Source organism: Oncorhynchus gorbuscha, linkage group LG26 (assembly GCF_021184085.1).
Source record: "Oncorhynchus gorbuscha isolate QuinsamMale2020 ecotype Even-year linkage group LG26, OgorEven_v1.0, whole genome shotgun sequence".
Classification (NCBI taxonomy): domain Eukaryota; kingdom Metazoa; phylum Chordata; class Actinopteri; order Salmoniformes; family Salmonidae; genus Oncorhynchus; species Oncorhynchus gorbuscha.
Window position 1 is genome coordinate 2,543,955 of NC_060198.1, and position 14,536 is coordinate 2,558,490.

At 46.4% G+C, this 14,536-nt stretch overlaps 1 protein-coding gene across 2 annotated transcripts; it reads left to right on the forward strand.

The window, feature by feature from the left end:
• Positions 1 to 298: 298 nt before the first annotated feature.
• On the forward strand, positions 299 to 3,828 carry LOC124015625 (gamma-adducin-like). Of its 2 annotated transcripts, XM_046330985.1 has the most exons (3): positions 300 to 434; positions 1,773 to 1,865; positions 2,855 to 3,828. In XM_046330985.1, exons 1-3 carry the CDS (start codon positions 338 to 340, stop codon positions 3,103 to 3,105), a joined length of 441 nt encoding a protein of 146 aa, XP_046186941.1. In that variant the 5' UTR covers positions 300 to 337; the 3' UTR covers positions 3,106 to 3,828. The 2 variants fall into 2 exon arrangements, with proteins under 2 accessions (XP_046186942.1, XP_046186941.1); XM_046330986.1 differs by lacking the exon at positions 1,773 to 1,865 and having other exon boundaries at positions 299 to 434.
• Positions 3,829 to 14,536: the final 10,708 nt, after the last annotated feature.

The window sequence follows — 14,536 nt, forward strand, 5'->3', positions numbered from 1 at the left end:
TCTCTCTCTCTCCCTCCTCTATCTTTCTTCTCTCCCTCTCTCCCTCTCCTCCTCTCTCCCTTTCTTCTCTCCCTCTCTCTCTCTTCTCCCTCCATTCTCTCTCTCTCTTCTCTCCTCTCTCTCTCTCTCTCTCTCCATTCTCTCTCCATTCTCTTTTCTTCTCTCTCCCTTCTCTCTTTCTTTCTCTCTCTCCCTCTTTGTTTCTTCTCCTCTCTCTCTCTGCATACTCTCTCTCTCTTCTCTCCCTCCATTCTCTCTCTCTTCTCTCTTCGCTCTCTCTCCACTCTCTCTCCCTCCATTCTCTCTCTAGCCCTATGTGGCATCCGAGGATGACCAGATGGTTCCTCTACCTCCTAACCCCTTCAGTCAGCTGTCTGAGAAAGAGATGGACGAATACACGATGAACGTAGAGAAGAGACAGCTGGGGCTGAGTGGTAAGAGGGAGTCACACAGAGAAGTCACACCCATACAGAACCACAGAGAAACACACACACACCCATACAGAACCACAGAGAAACACACACCCAAACAGAACCACGGAGAAACACACACCCAAACAGAACCACAGAGAAATGCACACCAGCCATCTATCCTACCATGTTATACACAAGTCAAATGAGTAGTATTCCACTCCAGTGAAAACTGCTACTACTTTCATAGACAGTCCGATAACAAGGAATTGTCAATGGCTTGGAGCCCCATTTCAGCCAATCAGATTGCAGATGTCTCCGAACCCGTTTTATAAGCCACAACACCATTTGTAGTGAGAGTTGTTCCTGTAAAACCCCTGCCTGTAGTAACGTGTGTGTGCAGCAGCATCCCTACATCCTATGACTAAGGCGGCCAACAGAACAGACAGACTGGCCCACAGCAGGTTTTCACACCCACTGTATGAGTGGGCCCGGTTGCCATGACACCATCCACCCCCCTATCCCCACCTACTCTACACCAGTCCAATCTGGATTCCATATTATGCTCCTTATAGAATGTTCTTATGCTCCTTCTAGACTGTTCCTCTGCATGTCTGTGCTCACAGTAATACTGTGTGCTGTTATGTATACTATGATGTAGGGTATAGAATGTCTGTCTGTAATGTTACTGCTAGAACTCCACTGTGATAATGAATGGGGTTTTTGGAATGTCACTGTATTGATGTGTACTTATAAACTAATAGTATCAGATGAATGACCTGGTGGTTAGATGAACCGCGTTAACCCCTTAGATTCCTCACAGTATGTAAGACCACTACGCTCCATGTACCCTAACGTAGCCTGATCCCAGATCTGTTTGTGCTGTCTTGCCTCTAACATGTGTGTCAACACTAATCTCTCACCCCCAAACCCTCACTTCCCTCTCTCACCCCCCAACCCTAATCCTACCAACCCACTCCCTCACCCTTACCCCTCAACCCAAACTCTCTCCCCCTCCTCACCCCCTGACCCCTTACTCTCAACCCTCCCAAACCCTCTCCCCCTCCTCACCCCTGACCCCTTACTCCCACCCCTTCAACCCTCATCCCAAACCCTCTGACCCCCTCCCACCCCTCCCTCTGACCCCTTACTCCCACCCCTTCAACCCTCATCCCAAACCCTCTCCCCCCCCTGACCCCTTACTCCCACCCCTTCAACCCTCATCCCAAACCCTCTCCCCCCTCCTGACCCCTTACTCCCACCCCTTCAACCCTCATCCCAAACCCTCTCCCCCTCCTCAACCCCTGACCCCTTTCTCCCACCCCTTCAACCCTCATCCCAAACCCTCACCCCCTCCTGCAGATGACGAGCACGACCTAACCTCCAACGACGCTTCCACTCTCTCTCAGTCTCTGTCCCAAACTCAGTCCCCGCAAATAACTCCAGCTAAAGAAGGTATCACACAGAGAACGTTGTGAAATGTGTTTGTTTGTGTGCGTTTCAACAGAACAGGCTTTACTAAGGTTGTGCTGTGTTTTATTATGTCAAAAACACATTCTACATTCCTTTGGTTCCACTTTAACCTCAAATGTTATAATAGGTAATAGATATAATAACAAGGTTATATGGAAACCTACTACATTGCTATTGTGAAATCAACTTTACGATGTTTAATCAGTACCAATTCTATAGTGTCTTACTTCCTCTTAATCATTAACAATGACTCAGTTTTACTTCCTGTAGTAACTACTTCCTGTCCCTTTGAACAACAAACACCAACACCACGTAACTACAGAACACTAGAGTAGCCAACAACACAGCTCCCCACAGCAAACTGCTCCGTGTGTGTGTGTGTGTGTGTGTGTGTGTGTGTGTGTGTGTGTGTGTGTGTGTGTGTGTGTGTGTGTGTGTGTGTGTGTGTGTGTGTGTGTGTGTGTGTGTGTGTGTGTGTGTGTGTGTGTGTGTGTGTGTGTGTGTGTGTGTGTGTGCGTGCGACACAATTCGTGACACAGTTTTTGACTTAAGTCAACCAGTTCTTCTCCTGTGGGGGCCAAGTCGAGTCGATTGTTGCTCAACAACCTCTTATGATGTCACACGTTGGTTCATTGTAGTACATTGAAATGCTGTTGTAATAGAACAGTGGCACAGTGCTCCTAGGTTGCTCTTGGTTCATGATAAATATAGCACCTAGGGTTGCAATTTCCCCAAAATTCCCAGGTTTTCCAGAAACCTGGTTGGAGGATTCCCAGATTCCCTGGTTATTCCTTCCTGATTCCAGTGTCTTCCAACCAGGATTTCTGGAAAACCTGGGAATTTGGAAAAGTTTTGTGGTCAAACAACATAGTATACGGGTCTGTAGCAGACACAGAATCAGGTTTATTGTTGTGGGGTTGGTGGTGGTCTACCCTGTCTGACCTCTGACCCCTCTCCCCTGCTCTTTCCAGAGAACCACACGATGCAGAACGGCAAGGATGGCGGCGACCATGAGGTGAACGACGAGCTGAGCAAAAGGGTCAGTCAGCTGACCACCAGCGTGGAGAGCATTGAGGTCAAGGTCCGCACCGGCGAGAAGATCGAAGACTCCGCCCTCTCCCCCGAGAGCTCGCCCTCCAAGTCCCCCAACAAGAAGAAGAAGAAGTTCCGCACTCCCTCCTTCCTCAAGAAGAACAAAAAAAAAGAGAAAATGGAGGCCTAGAGAAAGAGAGATGGAGGGAGTGATATTACAGCCTATATACAGTTTAAGAAGAAAGAGGGGACCCCTCTTATTTTTATTTTTTTGTCTGTTTTCATTTTAGTTTTGTTTTTGTCAGTGTCCTCTTGTCATTTTTTTTAAAAGATTTTATTTTGATTGTATTTTTTAACAAATTGTTCTTTTAAGTTAAAATTTTTTAGACTTGCGCGAAAAGTGATGAATTGAGTTGAGGATTCTCTTCCTCTGCCTAGAAGTGAAGGCTCATTGATTTGGGAAGGCGAGGACTAAAATGATAAAGCTGCAACGACTGACTCCTCCCCCATGTTCAATATTTACTGCCATTGGCTGATTGTTATTTCTTCTCTGCCATTGGCTAATTGTTGATTATGGAATTAGAATCAGCCAATCGTATTCCTTGCTTCATAACCTCCAGCCGACACTGGCGGGTCTAGATATGCATCAGTGGTATTATTAAACTGCACAATATGGCGACTAGCTAGCGTACGGAAACGCTTTCCGCCCTTATGGTAACCATAACAACCACCATGTTCTTTTCGCTTAGATTTTCTCCTCATATGAGGTCTGCTTCTTCAATACATAGAGGACTGAAATCAGAGAGGCCACAAAGAAATAGTCAGACTGGAAAACTGGTTTTGAGATCTTTCTTTCACTCTTGCTTCTTGTTTTCGCTTTCTCTCTCTGCCTCTCGCTTCGTTTTCTCTTTCATCCTTCTTTTATTGCTCCTCTTCCTCTCTCACCTTCTGTTAAAAGTGAATCTATCTTTACATTACCTAGCTGTCTTCTCGTCGACCTCCGACCTTCATCTGTTGTTCACCACTGATTCACTATAAACTCACCGTTTTTTTTATTGTCCTCTCCTCTTAATAATTTCATTTTTATTTTGCCAAACTAAAAGGAATAAAAAAAACAATCACGTTTTAGTGAAGAATCATCATTTCTATACTTTTGAATCTCATTTCGATCATAAAAACATGTCATCTCATTGAATAATATTACATTGTAGTTTTTTTTATTGAACACAGTTTGGTTGTAGTCATCTCACTCAGTTTTGTGCTCATTTCTATACTTTTACAGAGAAATACAAGATGTTACGCATGTTTTTGCAAGAATCTGAATTGATATGGCTGACTAAGTTGCTCTAGTGTTGCCTGCAGGTTTCTCTCAAATTATATTCTTGTTCAGATTACAAAAAAGTACTCTATAACTGAGATATATGGAAACTGGATATGTTGGGTATAGATTTTTAACTATATATTTAGTATTTTATTGTGCTGCACTTTTACTGTGGACTATAACACATTGTAGTTGCAGGTGGTTTCTACTATGAAGGAGATTCTGGAAGCAGAAAACTGGTAGAATCTGTAGAAGCAAGAAAGTAGATGACAGGAGCAGGTTGTGGAAAGTGAGTTGTTTCCCAAGAAAAAGATCTAGATTTGTGTCACGCTTGAAAAAAATATTATTTCTCAGTTAAAAAACAACAAAATAAATAAAACCGGTCCCAAAATACGAAAAGTATCTTCAGTTATAAAATGTCAGAAATCATGGGCCTTGAACGTGGAACTGGCGCCGTTGTTGCTATGGTGTGTATTTTGTGTGTGACTTTTTTTTGAAGCCTTATACTATATTTTTCTCCTATATTTTAATTCATGAGACAAGGGTTGAGAATCTTATCCTGCCCGCACCCGGGTGTCAAATTTAGCAGGAGTGTTCCCCAGATTGTCATTAGTCCTGCCTCTTATAAGTCACCCCTATGTCATGCCTATGACTGCTCATAAGAGCACTTTGACAGCTCATAGTTGTCTCTAGACGTTGTTTGCGTAGCCTCTCTAGCCTTTCTCTTTAGTTTCTCTTTTGATTTGCATCTCAACAGCTCCTTTCACGACGTTGTCAGTTGTGGAAACTGGAACTTGTGTTATTTCTCTAGAAGATATAAGACACAGAGGAACACAGTTAATATAGAGATGTACCAATATCCCAGCTAGCAATGTGAACTATTGGATTTGGAACATTGAGAGAGGGGGGGAGGGCGGGAAGGAGAGTGGGATGGGGTGAGAGAAGGAGAGGGGGATGAAAGGAGAGTGGGATGGGTTGAGAGAAGGAGAGGGGGATGAAAGGAGGGAAGGAGAGTGGGATGGGGCGAGAGAAGGAGAGAGGGATGAAAGGAGAGTGGGATGGGTTGAGAGAAGGAGAGGGGGATGAAAGGAGGGAAGGAGAGTGGGATGGGGGAGAGAGGAGGAAGGGGAAAGGAGAGTGGGATGGGCGAGAGAAGGATGAAAGGAGGGAAGGAGAGTGGGATGGGGCGAGAGAAGGATGAAAGGAGGGAAGGAGAGTGGGATGGGGTGAGAGAGGAAGGGAAGGAGAGTGGGATGGGGCGAGAGAAGGATGAAAGGAGGGAAGGAGAGTGGGATGGGGTGAGAGAGGAAGGAAGGAGAGTGGGATGGGGCGAGAGAAGGAGAGAGGGATGAAATGAGGGAAGGAGAGAGGCACATCTTTAGCTGTGTAAATAGCCCTATCATCTGTCTCACAGCAGAGTTGAGCTTTTGGTCTCACAGTTACATGAACAGTTACATGAACAGCTGGAAAAAGGGGTTGAGGTGTGTGAGTTGTAGAAAATGTCAAAGTGTATGTGTGGGATGGGGTTTTCGGGAGAACTATCTTTAGAATTACTCACAATTGTACCCATTTTTTCATACCATTTCTCCTTTTTGACACAGTTCTTATTTTTCATCTTTCCATTTGTATCAGACAGGTTTTCAGTTCAGTCTTTTTCGTTTCCCAAGTACTAGGTTTCTCCTTCCTTATTCACCATTTACAGTACGAGCGTTTACACGCCGCTCTCAGATGGATTGCATTTGCATTTGTTTACTTTTCTCTCCCATCTACCGACCGTTTGCACCTTTTGTTTTACTAACTAATGCCTCTGTCCACCATTTTGTTTCTGTTGATAAAAAAAGAAAGGATCGCTTTAGCATGCAAGTAATGAGCCAAGCCCGACCTGTGACCTGTGAACAAAGATCCTATTAGAGATGGTTCTTCTATAATGGAGTTGCTTTCAGATGTGTTGCTAACCAGTGTGAATTCACAAAATAAAACTGTATTTTAAGAAAACGGAAGCTTTATTTTTCATTTCCATGTCTTGTTAAACTGATTGAAGTGGCGGACTCCTTTTATGGAGTCATTTTAGTGCCAAAATAAATGTAATTCCGATTCTATTTATTTTGGCGCAAAATCACCCCGTCATCAACTACAATCCACGTTCATGAACACTCGTATCATTCTTCCAACTGTCTGTCTTTATGTTGAACATAATCCCTCCACAATCATTTTCAGTTGAAGTCGTAAAGAAAAAGATCCAGCACGTGGGGGGACGCAATCACATATATTGTACGGTTTCTGAACGTTGTTTCTCCGTGATATTATCCTGGAAATACAAAACCAGTATACACACGTATTATGCAGGTTTCAATGATATATAGAGAACATTGTCCGTATGAAAGATGAACAACTGTCAAATTATGCAAAATCACCTTCGGTGTAAAACCTGGAGGCCAGAAGCAGATGTCCAGACATTATACTGAGACGTAGTGGAGGTGATGGAGAAGCTACTGAACAAATATTACGTTTCAATTAATCAACCAACCATTATATAGCACAGAGCGGGTGACATATATTTTGTAATATATATATATATATGTATGTATGTATTGATAATGCACAGGATAACTTCCTTATTGCTGCATGTATGTTTGTTGTTGCTTGGCTGTGTGTGAAAGAGAGGTGTGGGACGATAGCAAAGGCACAAATAGGACATCTTGAAAAGAAGGACCTAAACTACTGACTTGACTGCGACCCACCATGATATTCCTTCTCTGACACGCCTTGTTGTATATGTGTATCTGTCACATGTAATTTGTAAAGTGTACGCATGTGTACTCCACAGAGACTCTGCCAAACCTTCTAGAACTGGCACTGAACCCAATCAATCCACGAGCTCATTTCATGCTGATGTTAACCAATTACAGTGCAAAGCGTTGACGCAAAATGCCGACTTTATTGCACGGTAAACATGGGACTGTTAGTGGAGTTGTTGGGGGGGGGGGGGGGGGGGGCCTGCGGGGGTGTGTGTGCCGTTGTGCCTTGACTGCATTTTTCCTCTGCAAATAAATAAAATCTAAAATATACATGCAACTCACCATGACTTTATGTGCTTCCTAAATCCCACTGGGAGTGTGTGTGGGGGAGGGGAGAGGGGCTAAGACTTAGTGGAGGACAGCAACATTACCCGTTCTCCTCCTCCCTTCTAAGACTTAGTGGAGGACAGCAACATTACCCGTTCTCCTCCTCCCTTCTAAGACTTAGTGGAGGACAGCAACATTACCCGTTCTCCTCCTCCCTTCTAAGACTTAGTGGAGGACAGCAACATTACCCATTCTCCTCCTCCCTTCTAAGACTTAGTGGAGGACAGCAACATTACCCGTTCTCCTCCTCCCTTCTAAGACTTAGTGGAGGACAGCAACATTACCCATTCTCCTCCTCCCTTCTATGACTTAGTGGAGGACAGCAACATTACCCGTTCTCCTCCTCCCTTCTAAGACTTAGTGGAGGACAGCAACATTACCCATTCTCCTCCTCCCTTCTAAGACTTAGTGGAGGACAGCAACATTACCCGTTCTCCTCCTCCCTTCTAAGACTTAGTGGAGGACAGCAACATTACCCGTTCTCCTCCTCCCTTCTAAGACTTAGTGGAGGACAGCAACATTACCCGTTCTCCTCCTCCCTTCTAAGACTTAGTGGAGGACAGCAACATTACCCGTTCTCCTCCTCCCTTCTAAGACTTAGTGGAGGACATCACCCGTTCTCCTCTCACCCTCTTCTCTTAAGTGTTCCCTTCTGTGATTTGTGGACAGAAATCATTGCATTGAACTCTGACCCTGACGTTAATGAATGTGATTTGATAATGCCACTGTGTTGAGTAAATGTAGACTTTGCTACACTGAACATTAAAGGCCTGCGAACAGGTCAAGAGTTCTGTCGCTGGGATGTCCGTACTTCATTCAACCCCTCAGCTAACACTTGTGTAGTGTACAGTTCTCAGACCAGTTCTTGCTCGTCAACGTCAACTCGTTGCCTAATGCTTGCTTGTATATTTGAATGATCTTTATGGAGTGAGATGAACATGGCTTAGTCTTGTTATGAGCCGCATGTGAGGTATATATGCCACAGGAGGTTGGTGGCACCTTAATTAGGGAGGCGGGCTCGTGGTAATGGCTGGAGTGGAATGGTATCGAAGACATCAAACACTTGGGTTGATGCCGTTCCATTCACTCCGTTCCAGACATTGTTATTCACCGTCCTCCCCTCAGCAGCCTCCACTGATATATACTGTATATACACATATCAAATATTACTGGACACAATGACACTCGAAGAGAGAACTGGGGGGGGGGTCACGGTGCTGTGGTGTCTGTTGAGGGTAGCACCCAAACAATGGCCTCTGTTGACCAGTTCCACACAGTCATACAGTAGCATATGGGGAGGGGGCTAGCCTACTGTCCTACTAGTCCATGTCATGGGGGTCTATTGAGGAAGCTGTTAAGTGTCTACTGGAGTCCGTACTATAGATGTTATGAATGGGGATACTTTGCTAGCACGTGTCAACATGTCATGTGGGAGGGGTCTATTCAGTAGAATCATCTTGTTTATCGGTCCTTTGTTCCTCCATATTCATCTGAGTGGTGCCTGGCCTTCTGTAGATGCGACTATGTTAATGCTTAACCCGTGTCATGGGGGGTCTGTTTCATGGGGGGAAGGGGTGGCAGTCCAAAAATTCAGCCACACAAATGTACGTAGAACTGTGTGTGTGTGTGTGTGTGTGTGTGTATCATGTCGACTCCCCCTGGCTGTGCAACCATCTGGATGAGCCCCGGCTCATGGTTGTGACACTCACAGCACGACTCTGTCTGGAGAACAGAAGCACAGGGGCACTGCCTCTCACCCCCCTGTATCCCCGCCCCCAGTTCTCTATCCCCTCACTACAGGAAACCCCCTGTACCCCCCCTCTATCCCTCTCTCGTATCCGGTCCCCTCTCTCTACCCCCTCTATCCCTCTCTAGTATCCGGTCCCCTCTATCTCTATCCGGTCCCCCCTCTACCCCCTCTATCCCTCTCTAGTATCCGGTCCCCTCTCTCTACCCCCTCTATCCCTCTCTAGTATCCGGTCCCCTCTCTCTACCCCCTCTATCCCTCTCTAGTATCCGGTCCCCTCTCTCTACCCCCTCTATCCCTCTCTAGTATCCGGTCCCCTCTCTCTACCCCCCTCTATCCCTCTCTAGTATCCGGTCTCTCTACCCCCTCTATCCCTCTCTAGTATCCGGTCCCCTCTCTCTACCCCCTCTATCCCTCTCTAGAATCCGGTCCCCTCTCTCTACCCACTCAATAACCCCTCTCACTATATCCCCTCACCTCTCTCTCTATCCTCTCTTTCCCCAACCTCTACCCTCTCCCCTATGTCTCTACCCCCTCTCTTTTCCTCTCACCCCTTCTCTCAACACCCACCACCAACCCCGTGCCCTGTCTGCGTTGCCCCTGCTTAATGAAGTGTTACTGTACATGTTCAGAAATAAAAAAGCCACCTCCTAGATGAGACTGTACAGACAGATGCTTTCTCTCTCTCTGTCAGCCTGGGTCCTGTGTTTATAGATGGTTGAGTGGTTCCTCTGATGATTCTGATGTGTCCCAAATGGCACCCTATTCTCTTTGTAGTGCACTGGGCCCTGGTCAAACGTAGTGCACTATATAGGGAATAGGGTGCCATTTGGGATGCAAATTCTGTTTCCTTCACAGCTCTGAACAGGATAACTGTGGCTCTGTTTAATGCTCCTGCATTTGACTACTAGCTAGTCCAGATATAGATTTAAAAGAAGCTCCACTACCATTGTGATGAAAGATATAAATGAGGTAGAGCGTGAGAGGAGTTAGTGGCATGGATTCCCACTAACCACAATGACATGATGTTATTTAAGCAATAAGGCCCGAGGGGGTGTGGTATATGGCCAATATACCACGGCTAAAGGCTGTTCTTACGCTCAATGCAAAGCGGAGTGCCTGGACACAGCCCTTAGCCGTGGTATATTGGTCATATACCACAAACCCGAGGTGCCTTATTGCTATTATAAACTGGTTACCAACGAAATTAGAGCACGAAAAAAAAAAAAAAGATGTTTTGTCATACGGTATACAGTGTGATATACCACGGCTGTCAGCCAATCAGCATTCACGGTTCAAACCACCCAGTTTATAATCTCTTATCGACTCAGATGGCTCTGTAAGATGTAACGGCTTTCCTCTTCCTCTTCTGAGGAGGAGTAGCAAGGATGGGACCAATACGCAGCGTGGTAAGTGTCCATGGTACTTTAATAATCACTGAACAAGACTCATTACAAAAATAACAAAGTGAATAGAAACAAAAACCGAAACAGTCCTGAATGGTGACACAAACAACAAAACAGGAAACAAACACAGGTGGGGAAAGGCTACCTAGGTATGATTCTCAATCAGAGACCACTAACGACACCTGCCTCTGATTGAGAACCATACCAGGCCAAACACAGGTGGGGAAAGGCTACCTAGGTATGATTCTCAATCAGAGACCACTAACGACACCTGCCTCTGATTGAGAACCATACCAGGCCAAACACAGGTGGGGAAAGGCTACCTAGGTATGATTCTCAATCAGAGACCACTAACGACACCTGCCTCTGATTGAGAACCATACCAGGCCAAACACAGGTGGGGAAAGGCTACCTAGGTATGATTCTCAATCAGAGACCACTAACGACACCTGCCTCTGATTGAGAACCATACCAGGCCAAACACAGATGGGAAAAGGCTACCTAGGTATGATTCTCAATCAGAGACCACTAACGACACCTGCCTCTGATTGAGAACCATACCAGGCCAAACACAGATGGGAAAAGGCTACCTAGGTATGATTCTCAATCAGAGACCACTAACGACACCTGCCTCTGATTGAGAACCATACCAGGCCAAACACAGGTGGGGAAAGGCTACCTAGGTATGATTCTCAATCAGAGACCACTAACGACACCTGCCTCTGATTGAGAACCATACCAGGCCAAACACAGATGGGGAAAGGCTACCTAGGTATGATTCTCAATCAGAGACCACTAACGACACCTGCCTCTGATTGAGAACCATACCAGGCCAAACACAGGTGGGGAAAGGCTACCTAGGTATGATTCTCAATCAGAGACCACTAACGACACCTGCCTCTGATTGAGAACCATACCAGGCCAAACACAGGTGGGGAAAGGCTACCTAGGTATGATTCTCAATCAGAGACCACTAACGACACCTGCCTCTGATTGAGAACCATACCAGGCCAAACACAGGTGGGGAAAGGCTACCTAGGTATGATTCTCAATCAGAGACCACTAACGACACCTGCCTCTGATTGAGAACCATACCAGGCCAAACACAGGTGGGGAAAGGCTACCTAGGTATGATTCTCAATCAGAGACCACTAACGACACCTGCCTCTGATTGAGAACCATACCAGGCCAAACACAGGTGGGGAAAGGCTACCTAGGTATGATTCTCAATCAGAGACCACTAACGACACCTGCCTCTGATTGAGAACCATACCAGGCCAAACACAGGTGGGGAAAGGCTACCTAGGTATGATTCTCAATCAGAGACCACTAACGACACCTGCCTCTGATTGAGAACCATACCAGGCCAAACACAGGTGGGGAAAGGCTACCTAGGTATGATTCTCAATCAGAGACCACTAACGACACCTGCCTCTGATTGAGAACCAGACCAGGCCAAACACAGGTGGGGAAAGGCTACCTAGGTATGATTCTCAATCAGAGACCACTAACGACACCTGCCTCTGATTGAGAACCATACCAGGCCAAACACAGGTGGGGAAAGGCTACCTAGGTATGATTCTCAATCAGAGACCACTAACGACACCTGCCTCTGATTGAGAACCAGACCAGGCCAAACACAGGTGGGGAAAGGCTACCTAGGTATGATTCTCAATCAGAGACCACTAACGACACCTGCCTCTGATTGAGAACCATACCAGGCCAAACACAGGTGGGGAAAGGCTCCCTAGGTATGATTCTCAATCAGAGACCACTAACGACACCTGCCTCTGATTGAGAACCATACCAGGCCAAACACAGGTGGGGAAAGGCTACCTAGGTATGATTCTCAATCAGAGACCACTAACGACACCTGCCTCTGATTGAGAACCAGACCAGGCCAAACACAGGTGGGGAAAGGCTACCTAGGTATGATTCTCAATCAGAGACCACTAACGACACCTGCCACTGATTGAGAACCATACCAGGCCAAACACAGGTGGGAAAAGGCTACCTAGGTATGATTCTCAATCAGAGACCACTAACGACACCTGCCTCTGATTGAGAACCAGACCAGGCCAAACACAGGTGGGAAAAGGCTACCTAGGTATGATTCTCAATCAGAGACCACTAACGACACCTGCCTCTGATTGAGAACCATACCAGGCCAAACACAGGTGGGGAAAGGCTACCTAGGTATGATTCTCAATCAGAGACCACTAACGACACCTGCCTCTGATTGAGAACCATACCAGGCCAAACACAGGTGGGGAAAGGCTACCTAGGTATGATTCTCAATCAGAGACCACTAACGACACCTGCCTCTGATTGAGAACCATACCAGGCCAAACACAGATGGGGAAAGGCTACCTAGGTATGATTCTCAATCAGAGACCACTAACGACACCTGCCTCTGATTGAGAACCATACCAGGCCAAACACAGGTGGGGAAAGGCTACCTAGGTATGATTCTCAATCAGAGACCACTAACGACACCTGCCTCTGATTGAGAACCATACCAGGCCAAACACAGATGGGGAAAGGCTACCTAGGTATGATTCTCAATCAGAGACCATTCTCAACGACACCTGCCTCTGATTGAGAACCATACCAGGCCAAACACAGGTGGGGAAAGGCTACCTAGGTATGATTCTCAATCAGAGACCACTAACGACACCTGCCTCTGATTGAGAACCATACCAGGCCAAACACAGATGGGGAAAGGCTACCTAGGTATGATTCTCAATCAGAGACCACTAACGACACCTGCCTCTGATTGAGAACCATACCAGGCCAAACACAGGTGGGGAAAGGCTACCTAGGTATGATTCTCAATCAGAGACCACACCTGCCTCTGAACTACCAGGCCAAACACAGGTGGGACACCTGCCTCTGATTGAGAACCATACCAGGCCAAACACAGATGGGGAAAGGCTACCTAGGTATGATTCTCAATCAGAGACCACTAACGACACCTGCCTCTGATTGAGAACCATACCAGGCCAAACACAGGTGGGGAAAGGCTACCTAGGTATGATTCTCAATCAGAGACCACTAACGACACCTGCCTCTGATTGAGAACCATACCAGGCCAAACACAGGTGGGGAAAGGCTACCTAGGTATGATTCTCAATCAGAGACCACTAACGACACCTGCCTCTGATTGAGAACCATACCAGGCCAAACACAGGTGGGGAAAGGCTACCTAGGTATGATTCTCAATCAGAGACCACTAACGACACCTGCCTCTGATTGAGAACCATACCAGGCCAAACACAGGTGGGGAAAGGCTACCTAGGTATGATTCTCAATCAGAGACCACTAACGACACCTGCCTCTGATTGAGAACCATACCAGGCCAAACACAGGTGGGGAAAGGCTACCTAGGTATGATTCTCAATCAGAGACCACTAACGACACCTGCCTCTGATTGAGAACCATACCAGGCCAAACACAGGTGGGGAAAGGCTACCTAGGTATGATTCTCAATCAGAGACCACTAACGACACCTGCCTCTGATTGAGAACCATACCAGGCCAAACACAGGTGGGGAAAGGCTACCTAGGTATGATTCTCAATCAGAGACCACTAACGACACCTGCCTCTGATTGAGAACCATACCAGGCCAAACACAGGTGGGGAAAGGCTACCTAAGTATGATTCTCAATCAGAGACCACTAACGACACCTGCCTCTGATTGAGAACCATACCAGGCCAAACACAGGTGGGGAAAGGCTACCTAAGTATGATTCTCAATCAGAGACAACTAACGACACCTGCCTCTGATTGAGAACCATACCAGGCCAAACACAGGTGGGGAAAGGCTACCTAAGTATGATTCTCAATCAGAGACCACTAACGACACCTGCCTCTGATTGAGAACCATACCAGGCCAAACACAGGTGGGGAAAGGCTACCTAAGTATGATTCTCAATCAGAGACCACTAACGACACCTGCCTCTGATTGAGAACCAGACCAGGCCAAACACAGGTGGGGAAAGGCTACCTAAGTATGATTCTCA